We start from the raw sequence: 19,853 nt of genomic DNA on the forward strand, positions 1-19,853 counted from the left end.
TAGTTCATGTTAACTAATGAACCTTATTGTAAAGTGTTACCGATAAAGTCCAGGGCAAAGGCATTAAACAGGGAAAATCCAGAGAACATGTAAACAAGATACAAAGGCTCAGCATTGCAGTCTAACAGGCATACAAGGCATTGCAAAGTGTGAATGAGTGAACCAGGCTTTTACAGACAGAGCTAATGAACTAATAATGAAAAAATGAAGTCCTAAACTGAGTGCCAGTAGTCTGGGGTGGAGTGCCCTCTAGTGGACAACCAGGTCACTCCATCTGGTGATCATGACATAGCCCCCCTCCTAAAGGAGTGGTTTCCAGATGCTCCTAGCATGGACAGAGAAGTCCAGGAGGGAGGCAGAGCATAGGCAGACCAGGGGGTGGGGTGGAGGGAAAGGTCCATGGAGTGGAAGAAGAACTGGACACGAAGGCAGCGCAGGCTGTACAGGCAGGGCTGGACGTCCCCACTACGGAGCAGAAGATCACCACTGTAGATAGACAGGACTGAAGACCCCCACGGCAGAACAGAGGACCGCCACAGTTGAGTTGACCTGTCTGAAGACCCCCACGGCAGAACAGAGGACCACCACACTTGAGTCAACCTGTCTGAAGACCCCCACAGTGGATCAGGTGACCACCGCAACAGCATAGATCACCACGGCTAAACAGTCAGGGCTGAAGACCACCAAGGCATAACAGGTAACCACCACGGTGGAGCAGATGCAGCCGATGACAACCCAACAACGAAGATCCTCAGGGCAGATCTGGTGGAACTTGAGACCGCCATGGCTGATGAGGTGAAACTGAAACATAGAGCACAGAGAGAATAAGGTTGGCCTCAGGGGCCGTGTCAAAACAAGCTCAAGGGTGTCCTCCACGGACATAACGGGACCGGTTTTCTGAAATATTCGGTGTCTGAGATTTTCTGTGACACTGGGTGGAGCTTACATGAATATTCACGAGTTTCCTGTTTTGTGTTAAAGGGTTAGTTCACCCAAAAATGACAATGTCATTTATTCCTCACCCTCATGCCGTTTCACACTCGTAATACCTTCATTAATCTTCAGAACACAAATTAAGATATTTTTGATGAAATCCGATGGCTTCGGGAGGCCTTCATAGGGAGCAATGACATTTCCTCTCTCAAGATCCATAAATGTACTAAAAACATATTTAAATCAGTTCATGTGAGTACAGTGGTTCAATATTAATATTATAAAGCGACGAGAATATTTTTGATGCGCCAAAAAAAACTATATAACGACTTATTTAGTGATGGCCGATTTCAAAACACTGCTTCAGGAAGCATCGGAGTGTTATGAATCAGCATGTCAAATCAGCGGTTCGCAGTGCCAAAGTCACATGATGACACGTGATCCGAATCATGATTCGACACGCTGATTCATAACGCTCTGAATAAAGGTCTTACGGGTGTGAAACGGCATGAGGGTGAGTAATTAATGACATTATTTTCATTTTTGGGTGAACTAACCCTTTATTAATAACTGTTTATGCATGCTCAATAGTTTGTAGGTTACATTGTGTCGTGAGATATAATTTAGTAGTGATTACAGCCACTGGTGGTCTATCGTTAGGAAATGAGCCAACAGCCATCGAGTTTGATTTAGTTTGTTTGATTTGATAACTTTTATTATGCCACCACAGATACATTTATACAAGTTTCAATAGTGATTATTTTGTAATTACCGATTGCTTTCTCAGTTGATAGCCTGCATAACTTTAACCAGTTTATTACTATTTTTAAAACACATTGAGAGTTAGGTTTATGTTCCGTTTATGTTTTTGACATGCATGAATTAATGCTTGTAAACCTTCTGTATCTTTTTCTGCAAAACACACAATGCTCTATATGAATAGACACATGAGACAGTGATATCAAAATTACGAAATACACAGTCTTAAAACTTTTTAGGTCACATCTGTCTCTGAAAAAAACAACGACAGCGATTTGATGGTAAATAAAATTGTAATAATATTTCAGAATATTCCTGTTTTTACTGTATTTTTGATGTGCCGGTGAGCAGAGGATCCTTCTTTCAAAAGCATTAAAATATTATTCTAATCTTTTGACTGGTGATGAAATCATGCAGATTTGAAACCACATAAAAACCACAGTGGATAAAAATGACAGAATTGTCAATTTTGGATGAAACTATCCTCTAATTCCTTCTCTTAGATATGTGTCAGGCCACTAAAAGGAGTGAATAAAGTTACGCCCACACACGGGATCTACTGCATGTAACTGAGCAGCACTGACCGTCACCAGGTACGTTTAGAGAGGCTGCAGTGAAATGCTATCTGTTGCTAACAGTAGACACACTGTAAAGCAAACAGAGACGCACTATAATCTAACTGCTCATTAACTAAACCTCTTACAAACCAAAGGACAATATGTTGGTAACAAAACAGTTGATGGGCCCCACTGACTTCCATAGTATTTTTTTTCTTTTTCATACTATGGAAGTCAGTGGGGCCCATCGACTGTTTTGTACCAAAATTATTTTAAATATCTTCTTTTGTGTTCAGCAAAGGAAAAAACATGAGGTAGAGTAAATGATGACAGAATTTTCATTTTTGGGTGAACAATCCCTTTAAATTATCTCAGTACAAAAAAATAAATAAACTATGAAAAAAAACTAAATAGATTGATGAATTTACTTTCATAATTGTAATTAATTCTGCATCATTACATAAATACTGTGAGAGTATATATGAGTATACAGTGAGACTTTCAGATGAATTATAATAAATGTTTGTTGAACATGAAGATATTTCCATTGTGAAGTAGCATGCATTCACATTTTCATAAAATGTACATTGTTCTAGAAAACGAAGAGTCTTTTAAGGACTGACCAGCAGTGTTGCCAATTTAGGGATTTTGTTGCTAGATTTAGTGACTTTTTGAGACTTTTTTCAAAAGTTTTGGGACAAATCTAGCAACTTCTTGGACAAACCTTATCTAGATTCTTATTTTGCCCACTGATCTATATTCATATTTATATAGATCAACGAATGATGTCATCTAGATACATTAGCTACCAGTTTTAGCTGCTTTCAATTGAAAGCAGTTTGGCTGACCAGCACTTACCTGTTTTATGAGGTGATAAAAGGCGGGACTAACACTAACACACACAGTAGGGCCTATAGCTTGGGCTACTGCACTTTTTAAAAAACAGCAGGTTCTGTAAATTAGCCTACTATACTATTACTAGGTGATTTTATTCACTAGCTCAAGTTTTTTAAGTGACCCCCGAGGCACGAGGTCATTTGTACGGCATACTTGATGCGGATTCACAGGGATTCACATGGATGACTAACCTGGAAGTCTGTCGCAAACCAGGAAGCCGCTTTATTGTCTATGGAGATCAGTGAAATCTAATGTCTGCGGTCCATGGCGCACTTACACTTACATTTTTAGTCCACTGTAAGGAGTTTATTGGATATTAAAAAGTCATGCGAATCTGGCGGTTCACGCGCTTTTCGCTTCTTTTGGGGTTTTTCCTGTCATCATTCTCGGAGCTCACAGGTAACAGCCAAACCCATATTCAACACTTACAGACACACAGTAGCCTACTATATCCATTTCGATGCACAGTCGAGGTTAATCTTTACCTCTTCACACTTGTGTTCATTTCAAATTTAAATGTATAAAACTGGTTTTATAAACTCGCCCTGACTACATGTAGCCTAACCGTTTTAAAGGATCTGATGATCGCATTTAAGATTTTACAGTGTGGCTTGGTTCGTAGTATTTTGTTAATTTTTTTTTTTTTTTATCATGCTTTTTCACTTTAGAAATGAATAGTATCTTATATAAAAATGCATGGGTTAACACAACGTCTTTGATTTACCCATATCGTTTCCTTAGAAAGCAAGACTGACTTTTACTTACTGACAGCATGATTGATAGCGGAGCTGTCAACTTCTTTCTGTCTCATTTTCTTTTCTTGACAAAAATCGCGTTTATTTAAACTCAGAACCACAAAAAAACGAGAGACTTTAGACGCGCAGCCCAACGCCTCGGCACCAGGCGCAACGAGCGGGGAAGAGGTAGGGTGAATTAAGGGTGATTTCCGCCTTGTGCAAGGTTTCTTGTCATAAATGAAAAACATCAGCTCAACACATGATACATTTCTGTAATACTAAAGATGTTAACTATCCATTTGAGGAGGAAACAATGGTATATTATAAGGAAAGGATGTGTGAAATACACTGTAAACTGAGCAAAAAAAAAAAAAAAACACTTTTTGGTAACATTTGGGTGATTGGACACAACGTTTGGGTGATTGGGACAGCACATCTTTCCATTGATTTAGGGTAGTGTAAGCATATTTAGTATATTGCACTTGTTAGTTCATACTTTGATATGCAATTTTTCCTTTTCTGTTCATCATCATTAAGAGTCAATGTTTGTTTGTTCAACTTTATTTCTCAGTTTATAAATCCATCCACAAAAGAAGGCTTTTAGTCCAAAAGTCATTGAAAACATTAAAAAAAAAAACATTCAGATGAGATGTTGGGTGGGCCCATCACCAAATAACTGGTTGACAAACACATTTAACCTGCACAAACCTTTTATTACTGCAACAGTAAAATTATTACTGCAATCAGTAATAAATAAATGAATAAATAAAAAGAGTTTAACTATAATGTTACTATTTTCAGAATTTGGTTGTTTTATTTTTTTTTAGCATTTAAGCACCGTCCCAATCACCCAAAATTATACTGTCCCATCCACCCAGATTGTGTTTGGGTGGATGGGACAAAATAAAAACAACCTAATTCTGAAAATAGAAACATGATATTAACAATTTTTTTTTACTGATTTTGTAGCAGTAGTGCATCATATTCATGTTTCTATCAAAAGTTTGTACATTATAGTAGCTATGACAATTTTAGGACCTTATTATTAAAACTACCAAAAGCTTATGTCATTTTCCTCAGTTCATGCATTTGACGGTCAACTTGCTGTTTGATGCATGCCCCGCCCACCTACATGATGTTAGACCAATGAGGGCATCCCATTTTAGTTATGTGGGGCACGTTCAAGCTCAAACCTGTAAGACTGATGCTGGATTCATTCCCACAGAAGTAAACCAGAAGTTAATAAAGGTTTTAAGATTTTAGAGATATTTTGCTCTCTGTAATGGGTGTGTCCACCTTCACAGGGTCTTTCATGCAAATGGCCTTCTGTCCCCAAAAGGTGTAAACTACTCAGTCTACGACCCTGATTAATGCAAATTTCCATTGTGAACACATGTTTCCATTTGAAAGAAGTTTCTGTCTTGGTCTGAGTATTTAAAGAGATGTTGCAGGAGGCTCGGGGCTCGATTCTTTAATCAGATCAGACACTAAGCAATGTGTAGTTTTCTAATGTCAGGTATGCATCTTTTACTCTGTTTCTGAGCATCTGATGTTTTGTATTGATCATCTTTGAATTGATTATGTGATTGGCATGATACATTTACCTGACTAATAAATTGTTGCATTTGGCTTTATTGTGACTTACTCTGAAATTATTGACTTCAGTAGATTACGATGTATCCGTTGCTTCCGCAATTCTATGACCAGGGTTAAGTACATACTAGATCTTGGACTGTATAGAGCATGGGGCACATCTGGCGAGATACTAGGTTTCTGACTAAATGCTTGACTTTAAGTTGTTATGCAATCGCATTCTCTATATGGGGCTAGACAAAGGTGTACTGGTCATAACCTCTGGTCATTGCCTCTGCTTTAATTAAGTTGTTATATAGTTATATTATTAACTATATGGGGCCAGATAAATTACTATCGAGAGGCGACATTACCTCAAAGTACTGGTCATAACCCCTGATTATTGTTGGAGCTTTAACTAAGTTGTTATATAGGCGATTGTATGGGGCTACATGGGTACCTTTTAACAATAGCAAGCATGGGCAGCATTGTTAAATTGTTTAGCCATAACCTCAGTTCTGATTCTCAAAACCCCCAATAGCTTGTTCTCCATATTGATACGACTACAGAGACAATAACAGATTACATACATTTTTGTGTGGACCGTGTGCTCACAAAAAAGAATGTTATTATATATCCAAATGACAAATCGTACGTAACTAAAGAACTTAAGAACTGTATTAACAGGAAAAAGGTTGCGTTCAAAAACAAAAATTATGCTGGGTTGAAAATTATACAAAAAGAGCTCAATCATCAACTAAAGGAAGCAAGAGGATATTATTGAGCATCAGTTTTCCACCTCAAATTCTAAAAAATTATGGAACACAATGAAGGCTGTTACGAATATAGAATTGAGTGGACCACATATATGTACAAACAACAACTTACAGAAGGCTAATGAACTGAATGACTTTTATTTTCGGTTTCAAGCTCATGATTTCTCTGTTGAATGTAAATCTGTTATATGTTCTCTGACAGATGATATGGGTACTAAATTAGAGGTTGATTTTTCCAGGGTGCAATTACTGTTTCAGCAGTTAAGCATAAACAAATCTAAAGGACCTGATGGGAAAACTGAGGAGATGATATTCGATCCAAAGTCAATTAGAGACCATAGCCCTGTACATATCCATAACTTTCCAATTACACAGGTGTTCTCATATAAATATCTTGGTGTTTATATTGACTGTTCTCTTTCATGGCATGTTCATGTTGACAGTCTGTGTACTGGGCTACAACAAAGATTGTATTTTCTGTGAAGGCTCAGACTATATGGTGTCAGTAGTAAGATTATGATGTTACTGCTGTTTTATCGAGCTGTACTGGAAAATGTGATTAGATATGGAATACACCTTTGGTTTGGTAATTTGACAGTACAGTTGAAATCCAGGCTTGGGCGTCTTATTCATCTGAAGATCATGTGTAGAACAGAACCTTTTTATCTCCAGACCCTGTACGAAAAGTCTACACTGAGGGAGGCATGTAAGATTCTGCATGAGTCAACACACACTTTGAACACTGAGTTTGAAATGCTACAAGGATGCAGATTAAACCAGTTTAAAAACTCATTCATTAAAACTCATTCATTCCTTCTGCAATTAAGCTACTAAATAACACTTAGTACGTTTTTTTTTTTTTTTTTTTTTTTAATGTATGTGTCATTGTTGCTGTTGTTATTTTTCTATTTTTATTATATGTTTTATGTGATTGTAGTGGCTGTATTGTTGAGCCCAAGACAAACTTCCCTCAGGGACAATAAAGTATACCTTAACCTTAATTAAGTACAAAGTAACTGTATTCAGTTGTATTGTTTCCCAAAGAACCTCAGTGAACATTTCTTAAAAGAACCGTTTTTTCTTGTGTGAAGAACATTTAATCTAAAGAACATTTTCCACTATAATGAACCTTTTGTACAATAGAAAGGTTCTGTGAATGTCAAAGGTCCTTCATGGAACCATAAATGCCAATAAGGAACCTTAATTTTTGATTGTGTAAATTATGTTATTTATAACTTAATATAAATTGAGAAACTGCATATTTTTGTGCTTTTATAAATAATTTTGTCACACTCTATATGTGAAAAATGCTAAAGGTTAAAGTGGAGAAGATTAAAGTGTTGCTGCAGCATTTAAAATATATATTTTCTCATTATACTCATAAATTTTACACTAAAATCTTGATGTTTGATTAATAAAAGTTTGTCTTTTCATCATGTCAGGTGGTGCAGAGCTCAATGTTGCTGTTGAAGAGGGCACGAGCATCCACATTAATACTGGTGCTGGAATAAACACACCGTGCAAAGTTTGTATAAGTCAGGTGTGTCAGTCTTCTGCGATCCTCAGAAGTGATACACGTTTGGACTTCAGCTGTTCACAGCCAGAGAATGTGTTCACCATGCAGATCATCAGAGATAATGGTGAGAGCTGTCAGATAGAAATACTTAAACTCCTTACATTTTTGATTTAGACAATCATATTTCACGGGTCGTTAAGACATAAGGAATGTTCCTCTCCTTTTATAGTATTTTGTCTACAGAACATTACATTATTATCCATCTTGAGTTATACCCTCTGGTGCTTTATGTTTTGATTTTTTTTTTTTATATTTACTTCATCAGAATGGTATGACACTTTGTGACTTTTGTGGCCCTTGCTATGTGAACACACACACACACACACAAAAAAAGAAATCATGGACAAGTTTCGAAAGGGTTAAATGTCCTAAAAAAAAAGTCACACTTCCTCATGGTCAAAAATTACATTCATAAATGCTCTCCCGTGGCTGCATGAGATAGTAAAGTGTCCAGTGAATGTGCACTTCAGAATCTCGCAGGAAGTAGTTGGTCATCCAGGGACTTTTCGGCTACTTTTTTTAAAATACTATGTATTCGGACATACTACTATTTTGGCGTATGTTTTTTTTCACATACTATATAGTAGGGTAGTATTCAATTTCGGACGCACTGTGTAAACTAATGAAGACAGAGAGCGCTGTGTTCTTTGACACAGACAATTATGTAGTACTACAAACCGTAAAGTTTTTCCTTTGCATTTTTCGTGTACAGACGACAACATTGTCAAGCTGATCCCTGTTCATGGATCAGCGAAAACGACTAAAAACATTGTACTCTACTGCCAGGCCAGTAGATGGCAATGCAACTTCGTAAATAAACACTACAGGCCTATGGACTGAACATGTAACACACATGCACATGACGTCACCATGTTCGCAAATTCATGTTTTTGTAGTTTACACTAGGGGTGCAACGGTTCAGATTACTCACGGTTCGGTTTGTATCACGGTTTTAGGCTCATGGTTTCGGTACGGTTCAGTATGTGCTATGTTCAGGTAAAAAATTACTACTGTCAAATAAAAATAAAGAAAATAAGAACAAATAATCAAACGGCACAAATAAATACAGTAAAGCAAAGATACAAATAAATCTTTTCAGGTTTTTCATGTATCCAGTTTTTAGGTACAGAATTTGAATAGCTAATAAAATGTCAAACAACATTGCATGCAATCTTCACTGTATAAATTAAATAAAGATAAATCATTATTAATTATTAAGCTACTATTCAGTTATGAGCAATGAGTGATTTCCTTGTCTTTTGGATACATGGATCAGTACACTGAAACTGAACACATGTTCTTTCTCGAGCGTATAAGTGCACTTAAGACATAACCCACTATGCTTGCTAGGATAGTCGCCAAGACCGGCATGTTGACATAATTTTGTGTGAATTTGTCCATTCAATAACAAGACCTGAAAGAGACCTTAATATTTGTGCGCTGTACACGTGTATTGCGTTGTCAGATATGAGATGAACCGCGGTGCAAGTGTGTGCCGAACCGAATGTGCAGAACGGTACGGTTCGATTTTTTTTTTTTTTACTGAGAAACGTTTCACCACTAGTTTACACTAAGACAATAATGCTATAGGATTTCAGAAACGTGCACTTTAGAAATAGTTTTCAAAAGTTTGCGTTTTTAGGCCCCCAAAACACTTTTTTTTTAAGAAAATGAACGGCCAAAACGCATAAAAAGTTAACTGTTTTTAGTTGAAAATGTTGTATAAATTGTCCCTCTGCTGTTCTCAGCACCGTCAAAATAAAAATCCAGCACACCGTCAAAATAAGTCCCACTTCCAACACATCAACTATTTATTGGCCAATGCCAGTATTTAAAAAATGCCAAATATAGGCTGATATATCAGCAATATATTGGATGACTACTTAGTACCATAAAATTCCCTCAAAATACAAAAATATTAAATAAAAATATTTAAAAATGAGTGTGACCCCCTAAGTGAGGAGCACCAGAGGGTTAAATTAACACTGTCTGTTTGTTAAATCCATAAATCCACTGACATGACACATTTGTTCAACAGTGAATTCAGACATTGAACCCAAAGAACACCATGCCTTTCAAAAGTTCAATCGGACCTTCACCTGGAATCTGAGGTCTCTTTCAAGGACAATCCATTTGAATTTCAGTAGGACTGGTTTACGGCAGATTCAGCCTACAGACAGCTGCCCAGACAAACACGTTTACACGATCACAGCGGAGAATGTCAGTATTGGGAGGTTTTGTCAGAATGGAGCCATTAGTGCAGTCCATCTGCGTAATGTTGGAAAACTGTCTTTGGAAGTGTCTGGAGGTCAACCTCTGGGCATGAAAGTTATCGGAGTATCACTGGGACGTGCCATTAACTGTAAGTATATTGGTAAATCTTATATATTTAAAGGGTTAGTTCACCCAAAAATGAAAATTCTGTCATTACTCACCCTCATGTCATTCCAAACCTGTAAGATTACTTTTACGAGATTACGAGAATACTTTTTGTGCGCAAAAACTAAACAAAAATAATGACCTTTTCTGAATACTGAGCCGGCGTTCAGATGTAAACACAGAAGCGCTGCACTGTGCTTGCTACGTCAACTGCTTAGGAGACTGATAGGAAAGAGAAGAGATTGTTGAATAAAAGGGTAATTTTTATTTTGTTTTTGCGCACAAAAAGTATTCTCGTCTTTTCCGTGGTTTAACCACTGTAGTCACATTGACTATTTTAATGATGTCTTTAGTACCTTTCTGGGTCTTGACAGTGGTTATTAAATTGTTGTCTATGGAGGAGCTCTCGGATTTCTTTAAAAATATCTTAATTTGTGTTCTGAAGATGAACAAAGGTCTTATAGGTTTGGAACGACATAAGGGTTAGTAATTAATGACAGAATTAAAATTTTTGCATGAACTAACCCTTTAAGCAGAAATTGATTAAATAATGTTGTCATACGTAAATTGTTGAACTTTCTCTGTTTTACAGCACTGGCTAATATCCATGTTGTTCTCCCAGAGAGGAGTTCAACCCAGGATTTCTTTACCCCAAAAACTTTTCCTGAAAATGCAGAGACAACGTGGTATTTCATCGTGCCCCATGCGTACTACACAGATGTGCACATTCTAAACTACACTGTTCCAGCATGCCTCCAAAATGAAAACATCCCAGCAATGAAGTACACTTGGCAGGACAAGGACCCTCTGGTAAAACCTCTGAATGGAAGCCAGCCATTGGTGGAGACTGGCAACTTTAACCTCTCCATAAAGAACTGCAGAATGTCCAGGTCAAGTCTTCCATCGCAAGGCCTAATGGTGCACTTTCAAATCTCTGCCATCAAGAGAATAAAGGGTATGTAGCATTTTTTTCTTCCATAATTAGATTTGATTATTTTTATGTACTTTTATAGTAGTCATATTTCCATACACATCATCCCCTTGCAGATTATGCAAGATGTTAATAATTAATATTAACAAAATAAAAGGGATCATAAAAATTGCATGCTATTTTTTTATGTAGTACTCTCCTGAATAAGCTGTTAATCACATAACAGATGTCAACATATAGTCCACACGACAAAATAATAACTGAATTTATACAGATGGACCAGTTCAAAAGTTTACACACCCTTGATTCTTGATACTGCATGTTTTTATTAAATTACCTGGAGGATCAAGACTAGTTTTATGTTTGTGATGGTTGTTCATGAGTCCCTTGTTTGTCCTAAACAGTTAAACTGCTCACTGTTCTTCAGAAAAATCCTCTTTGGTTTCTTTGGCTCCTGCGTCAGCATCACACGCATGCGTTGTGCTTCTCACGTGTACAGCGTTGACTAATACTGAGCCGGCGTTTGGACGTAACCACACGGAAGCCTGCACTGCGTTCACTACGTCAACTGCGTTTGGCAACAGTTCAGATTTATAAATAAAGTCATTATTTTTGTTTTTGCACACAAAAAGTATTCTCGTCACTTCATAATATTAAGGTTGAACCACTGTAGTCACATTCACTATTTTAACAATGTCTTTAATACCTTTCTGGACCTCAAAAGGTGCAATGACATTGCTGCCTTTGTGTGGTTCAGATACCCTCGGATTTCATTAAAAATATCTTAATTTGTGTTCCAAAGACAAACTAAGGATTTACAGGTTTGCGATGACAGATTGAGTACTTAATGACATAAATTACATTTTTGGGTGAACTAACCCTTTAAGAGCTGGTGTGTACATTTTTCTTATTTTGTTTAAATATATATATTTCATTCTGCCCTTTAGAAGCTACATGAGATATTTACATGTTTCCCTGAAGACAAAATAAGTACAATTTCCCAGATTATCCAATTAAAAAAGTTTACATCCACCGGCTCTTAATGCATATTCTTCAAGGGTATGTAAACTTATGAGTAAAACTGTAGTTTGAGTGAATAATAGTGTAACCATCTCTTTACTGTGGTGTTCTCCATCACTAGTAGGGTGTATCTTATTTCACCCTAAAATGAAACCAAAAAAATAAGTGATAATTTTTAACTTGAGCCTATTTTAAGCATAAGCGCTGTGATCCTTTTCAAGACACATTTTTATTGTTATTGATTGATTGTTTTATCTTTATTGATTTACTTTGATTACACAAGGCAAAGATTGAGCTATCTGTTGTGTCATTATGGAAAACCCAAGCAGTTCCAGGTCATGACTCATGGATACAGGATATGAGAAGAGTGGTTTCTTTCTTTTCTGTGGAGTTTGAAGTGCCTCAGGCCTCACATGAGGTGCTGTTGAAGCTGCTTTTAGTCAACCTTGCTTTTTCACTTGTTTGATTAGGGTGGGGAAACTATTGAGCAACAGTCAATGATTCAGAGTTGAATCAACATTGATTTCAGACATTGTTTCAACACTGAGCAGACAATCACAACAGACATTTTTGGTTATTTTCTAAATGCAGTATGGATGTTTGTTTAATTTCATTTATTGTTGATATTTTTTTTTTTTTTGTATCATGTCAAAGTTACGATTAAGTCACACATTTCAGTTCAGTTTACACATATTTCAAAAGGCTGCAAAGGCAACATATTTATCAGAAATGATCACCAAAAAATCACACTGTTCTAGAACACTATTTTCAACAATCAATTCTGTTTTAAACCCCTCAGTGCAGACATTCCACCTTTACTATGGGAAAATTTTCTTTGTAAAAGTACTTTGTGGACAGTCTATAATGCCAAGGCTCAGTTATCTACTATGGGGAATCCTAGACCCCATTTTATCCATTACTCTAATGGAGTGAATTTGAATTAGTTTCTTTACAGACATGCAGAGAACTCACCTTAAAATTAAAATCCATCTTTTACCCCTTTTGATGTTTTTCCATCACGATTTGTTAAACAAATCTTCGATACTATTGGTTCAGACATAGTGATGATCATTAACTCTCTTGAGGGACCAGCCGTTTCCTTCAGTGCGCCTGCGGACGATCAGATGTCAATCGCGGCATCAGAAAGTGAGCCAGAGTCCCCTGGAGATGAAGACTCGGCTGCATTGCCTCCCTCTGGGACCGTAGCATTGCCCGTGTCCGATCCAGAGTTGACGGCTATGCTTTCCCGGGCCACCAAGAAGGTCGGTATTGTCTAGAATCCTCCACCTCGTCCCGAACCGAATTGGTACCATTCTTTCCGGAGGTCTATGATGAGGTCACCAGGTTGTGGAAGACACCGTATAGCATTCGAAGCAGACCTGGTCCCTCGTCTGCCTTCACCACTCTGGATGACGGGGAGGCTAAGGGGTACGCCGGGATCCCTCCAGTCGAGTGTGAACCACGTCTCCCATCTCGGGCCTGTAAGTTTTCCTCCGGTCTCACCGAGAAGGCTTGCAGAGCCTGTGGACAGGCCGCCTCTGCCCTGCATGCCATGGCACTGCTGCAGGTCTATCAGGCCAAGGCGCTCATGGACATGCCCCAGGGTGGTCTTGACCAACAGCTGTTGGGGGAGCTGCACGCTGCCACTGACCTCGCCCTCCGGGCATCAAAGGTGACTGCACGCTCCGTTGGTCAAGCGATGGCCACACTTGTGGTCCAGCAGCGACATCTGTGGCTGACCTTAGCAGACATGAGGGACTCCCCCGTGTCGCAGGTCGGCCTATTCGGCAACGTGGTCGAGAGCTTTGCCCAGCAGTTCTCGGCCGCACAGAAGCAGACAGAGGCTATAAAGCACATCCTGCCCTGGTGGTCCACTGCTGCCACCACCCCACCTGCCAGCTGCAGTCACTCTGCCTGCTCGTCGCCGAGGGCGCCCACTTGCGTCGTCCTCCACCCCTGCGAAGTCTGCAAAGCAGCAGCCTTCACCCAGCAGATAGCAGGGAGCCGGTCAAGGACGCGGCGCCCAGCCCGCAGCCAAGCCAGGTGGCAGGAGATCCAGGAAGTGGTCCTGAGACAGGCAACCTGGAGGAGAGGAAGACAGCTCTTCGGGAGACGGTGCTCGCATCGCTCCCTCCGGAGGAGGGCCGGGCGATTTTCTGTTCCGTTCTGTTCCGGTGCTGGCTCTCTGGAGTCCAGCGGTACCCACTTCCTCACAGAAAGAGCTGTTTCCCAATCCTCCAAGTCCCAAGAGGGCGCAGTTGGCGGTGTGTGACACTACGCCACGCCACTCTCAGCCCCCTCTCACCTCGCCAGCAGGTGTCAGTGTGAATGTCGAGGCCGCCTCTCTTGTGCAGTCTCCCATAGGCCCTGTAACCTGGCAGAGTCCGATCCCACTTCGGGCCGCTATGCCATCCGAGTTGGGTCCCAGCACTCTGCCTCGCTGCCCCACGCTGGGTACGTCCGTGGTGCCGTTGGTCCCACAGGCTTCCCAGCCTGTCCCGCTGGCTCTTCCGTACCAGACTCAGCTATGCGATTCAGTTTGCCCGGCGTCCCCCGGTGTTCAGGGGTGTCCACTACACTCGTGTGTCTGCGGACAATGCACCTGTTCTCCAGGCGGAGATTGCGATCCTACTGGCGAAGGATGCAATCGGGCTGGTCCCTCCAGCCGAAATGGAGTCGGGGTTTTACAGCCCCTACTTTGAGTCTGTAATTCACACTTTCATTTCTTCACAACATGTCCAAATGTTTTGGTTGGGTCTATGCAACTTTGTACAGCACTTTGGTCAACTAAGGTTGTTTTAATTGTGCTTTATAAATAAATTGAACATTGAACATTAAAGCTAATTCAAAAAAGATTTAAGCCATTTATATGACTAATTGAACATAATTTCTGTAAAATCATGCATGAAAAAAATCACCCAAAAGGGATTTTTTCAAACATGTGAGTATGTGTGAGAGTTAGTGTGAGAGTGAGTGTGTGAGTATGAGAGTGAGTGTGTGTGTGCGAGAGTGTGAGTGAGTGAATATAAGTGAGTGCGAGTGTGTGTGTGAGTGTGCAATCATGTTCCTAGCTGGCGACGAAGACTTGACAGAATATCCATCAAGTGTTAGACAGTATTCTAGGTTATTATGTGCAGAAGTTTTTGGTCCAATAATTAGAATCTCTGAATTTAGTAATAGGAAAATACTAGTCATCCCATTTTTTTATTTCAGCTATGCATTCCGTTAATTTTGTGAATTAAGTTTTGTCAGGGCGCGAAAAAATATAGAGCTGAGTATAATCAGCATAACAATGAAAACTAATGCCATGCTTCCTAATGATATCTCCCAAGGGTAGCATGTACAGAGTGAAAAGCAACGGTCCTAGTACTGAGCCTTGCGGTACTCCATATTGAACTTGTGATCGATATGACATCTCTTCGTTTACTACTACAAACTGATAACGGTCAGATAAGTATGATTTGAACCATGACAATGCAATTCCACTAATGCCAACATAATTCTAGTCTATGCAAAAGAATGTTATGGTCGATAGTGTCGAATGCAGCACTAAGATTTTTAAATGCCCTTCCCTCGCTAACTTCCCTCGGTCTCGTTGACTCAGATGTACATCATTGCTTATGTTGCATGAGTGCCCACTTCTGGCAGAACCCTTGCAATGGGCTGAACTGGAACATCCTAAGCCCTTGATCACTTGAAATGGCGGCAGGAATTCCCCCGAGGGGAAGTATTTAGGGAAGTTCGCGAGTGCGTGTCTAAGGCTGCGTTCCAGTTCGGTTTTTAAATGCCCTTCCCTCGCTAACTTCACTCAGTCTCGTTGACTCGGATGTACGTCATTGCTTACGTTGCACGAGTGTCCACTACTGGCGGAACCCTTGCAATGGGCTGAACTGGAACGTCCTAAGCCCTTGATCCCTTGGAATTCGCAATTGAGCTAATACAGCATTCTATATGTATATATGTGTGTTTTAAATGTTTAAAAAAATTATTAATATATCATAGAGTTGTTTGTGGTGGAGTAAATTAAACGTGATATGCGGTGATGTCATAATCATGTTGCATTGTGGGTTATGGAGTTGCCTGAAGTGTACATATGAAGTAGACTCGCTCCCTCAGTCAAAATCGAGGGAACGAGGGTTTGTCCATATAAACTTCCCTCGTCCATTTCACAAAGTGGAACGCACTTCAAAATGGCAGCAGGGATTCCCCCGAGGGGAAGTGTTTAGGGAAGTTCGCGAGTGCGTGTCTGGAGTGGATCACAGCCTAAAACTGGAGTGAAACGCAGCCAAGGAGATCTACCTACCTGCAAAATTTAGCTCCAACCCTGATGAAAAACACCTGGATCAGCTAATTAAGATCTTCAGGAGCACTTGTTAATTACAGACAGGTGTGTTGAGCAGGGCTTGAGCTGAACTCTGCAGGAAGGTAGATCTCCAGGGACAGGGTTGGGCACCCCTGGCTTAGTTGGTATAGGTCTAACATACATTAGTAATTTAGACAATTCCTCTCCTATAGCAATGAATGAATGGCCAAAATTACAAATATTTCAAACATTGTTTGGGAAGTTGTTATACCCTGTGAGAACACAGTCAGTAAGTTTAAGTCAAATGCGATAACTTTAACTAGCATTTTCAGAAAAAAGAAATTTCGGAACAAAGTGACTGGAACACAACTTGCATAGAAACATGAGGATAATTCACACCGCGCTGATAGACAGCAACAAGACACTTCGTCAGGTTTTGTCGGATCAGTGTGTTACTCCTGTCAGAGTCTGTTAGCATCTGTCGGAGCTTGTTTTCACCGATTGAATATGCCGAATCGGATTTAGAATGTCTGAGTAGTGTCCTGCTGTAATCTGGTGCCTGTCGGCATTGTTCTGCGTCTGTCTGTGCAATGTGAATTGGTCTATAGTCTACAGTCGACCAATATATCGCCAAGGCCAATATATCAGTTGAAATTTGGCATTTTTTAAATATTGGCATTGGCTGATAATTTTGTCTGTTTGGCCAATGTGTTGAAAGCAGGACTTTTATTTTGACTGCGCTGAGAACGCCAGCACTGAGAACAACAGCGCCCCAATTCTCCGTCTTCATTAGTTATGGTCTCCTGTTTAACAGTTTTGTCTAATACATTACTAGATAGATCTGTTATATAAACAATGTAAACTGTCAAGTCAAGTCAAGTCAAGTCAAATTTATTTATATAGCGCTTTTACAATTGGTAATTGTTTCAAAGCAGCTTTACATATTAGAAGCACAGAAAAAAGGGAAGTGGTTAAAAATAAGCTGTACAAACAAGCGTGGTAATATGTAACATATACAAGATGGTGCTACATTAAGCCAATGTCGGCTGACTCCCAGGGGTGGAAAAAACCCCCTAGGAGAAAAACCCAGCGTGCTAACACTGGGAAAAAAGTCCTAGGAGGGAAAAAACCCCTTGGAAGATATATATAATATATGTAAATGGATATGGAGATCAAAATCTGAATTATACATTTTTATTATAGAGATTAAAAATAGATTATATATAAATATATGTAAGTGGATACGGGGATTAAAAATCTGAATTATAGATGCAGCCAGAACTGGATCTGTAGGCCCATTGTCTCCTGGGCTACGTTGTAGTCAGGTCCAGACACAGGTTCTCCATCTGATCAGGATACGGCCTGGATCCAGCACCCGGCAAACCTCAGGATAAGCAGAGAGACAGATATTAGCGTAGATGCCATTCTTATTCTGATGTACAGGTATATCTAGTGTTATAGGAAATGTTCTCGGTTCCGGCCGACCTAATTATTGCAGCGTAACAATCCTTTAACGGATTTGAAAAATGTTAATGTATTGATAATGTGTTATGTGTATGCAAGAGCAAAGAGATGTGTTTTTTAGTCTAGATTTAAACTGACAGAGTGTGTCTGCTTCCCGAACAATGCTAGGAAGATTGTTCCAGAGTTTAGGTGCTAAATAGGAAAAGGATCTGCCGCCTTCAGTTGATTTTGATATTCTGGGTATTATCAACTGGCCTGAATTCTGAGATCGCAATAAACGTGAAGGACTATAATGCATTAAGAGCTCACTTAGGTACTGGGGAGCTAAACCATTTAGAGCTTTATAAGTAAGTAGCAAGATTTTAAAATCTATACGATGTTTAATAGGGAGCCAATGTAATGTTGACAGAACTGGGCTAATATGGTCATACTTTCTGGTTCTAGTAAGAACTCTAGCTGCCGCATTTTGGACCAACTGTAGTCTGTTTAAAAGCCGAGCAGAACAACCACCCAGTAGAGCGTTACAATAATCTAGTCTTGAGGTCATGAATGCATGAACCAACTGTTCCGCATTTGTCATTGAGAGCATATGTCGTAATTTAGATATATTTTTTAGATGGAAGAAGGCGGTTTTACAGATACTAGAAACATGACTTTCAAATGAAAGATTGGTATCAAAGAGCACACCCAGGTTCCTAACTGAGGACGAAGGTTTAATGGAGCACCCGTCAAGTGTTAGAGAGTATTCAAGTTTTTTTCGTGAGGAAGTTTTTGGTCCAAAGATTAGGATATCAGTTTTTTCTGAATTTAATAATAAGAAATTTCTTGTCATCCAGTTTTTAATGTCAGCTATGCATTCTGTTAGTTTTGTGAATTTGTAGGTTTCGTCAGGGCGCGAGGAAATATAGAGCTGAGTATCATCAGCGTAGCAGTGAAAACTAACACCATGCTTCCTAATTATCTCTCCTAAGGGCAGCATGTACAGAGTGAAAAGCAACGGTCCTAGTACTGAGCCTTGTGGTACTCCATATTGAACTTGTGATCGATACGACATCTCTTCATTAACTACTACAGACTGATAACGGTCAGATAAGTACGATTTGAACCATGCCAAAGCAATTCCACTAATGCCAATATAGTTTTCAAGTCTTTTTAAAAGAATGTTGTGATCGATAGTGTCAAAAGCAGCACTGAGATCTAATAACACATTTAATAGAGATCTAATAACACATTTAATAGAGAAATACAGCCACGATCGGATGATAAGAGTAGATCGTTTGTAACTCTAACGAGAGCAGTCTCAGTACTATGGTATGGTCTAAATCCTGACTGGAAATCCTCACAGATTCCATTTCTTTTTAAAAAGGAGCACAGTTGTGTTGAAACTGCCTTTTCTAGTATCTTTGACAGAAAAGGTAGATTCGAGATTGGCCTGTAATTTACTAAATCTCTCGGATCTAGTTGAGGTTTTTTAATAAGAGGTTTAATAATAGCCTGCTTAAAGGTTTTTGGCACGTATCCTAGTGTTAAGGATGAATTAATTATATCAAGAAGTGGACCTACGACCTCTGGAAGCATTTCTTTCAGTAGTTTAGTCGGCATTGGGTCTAACATACATGTCGTTGATTTTGATGATTTGATAAGTTTAGATAATTCTTCCTCTCCTATAGCGGCGAATGATTCTAGTTTTACCTCAGGGACACTACAGTGCACTGTCTGAAGCGAAACTGTGGACGGTTGCATGTTTTTAATTTTCTCTCTAATATTATCAATCTTGCAAGTAAAGAAGTTCATAAAGTCATTACTGCTGTGCTCTATGGAAACGTCAGCAGTTGAATCTCTGTTTCTAGTTAATTTAGCCACTGTGTCAAATAAATACCTAGGATTATGTTTGTTTTCTATTAAGAGATTTGAAAAATAAGTAGATCTAGCATTTCTTATAGCCGTTC

At 39.2% G+C, this 19,853-nt stretch overlaps 1 protein-coding gene across 1 annotated transcript in view; it reads left to right on the forward strand.

Annotated features, from left to right (window-relative positions):
• Window positions 1-2,889: 2,889 nt before the first annotated feature.
• LOC125243864 (CUB domain-containing protein 1-like) overlaps window positions 2,890-19,853 on the forward strand; it is a 28,781-nt gene continuing 11,817 nt past the window's right edge. Inside the window, exons 1-4 of the mRNA XM_048153708.1 lie at window positions 2,890-3,545; window positions 7,674-7,871; window positions 9,846-10,169; window positions 10,779-11,141. Of these exons, the coding sequence (XP_048009665.1) occupies window positions 3,473-3,545; window positions 7,674-7,871; window positions 9,846-10,169; window positions 10,779-11,141 (958 nt within the window). The 5' untranslated portion in view covers window positions 2,890-3,472. The remainder of the gene's footprint in view (window positions 3,546-7,673; window positions 7,872-9,845; window positions 10,170-10,778; window positions 11,142-19,853) is intronic.

Source organism: Megalobrama amblycephala, linkage group LG13 (genome assembly GCF_018812025.1).
Source record: "Megalobrama amblycephala isolate DHTTF-2021 linkage group LG13, ASM1881202v1, whole genome shotgun sequence".
NCBI lineage: Eukaryota > Metazoa > Chordata > Actinopteri > Cypriniformes > Xenocyprididae > Megalobrama > Megalobrama amblycephala.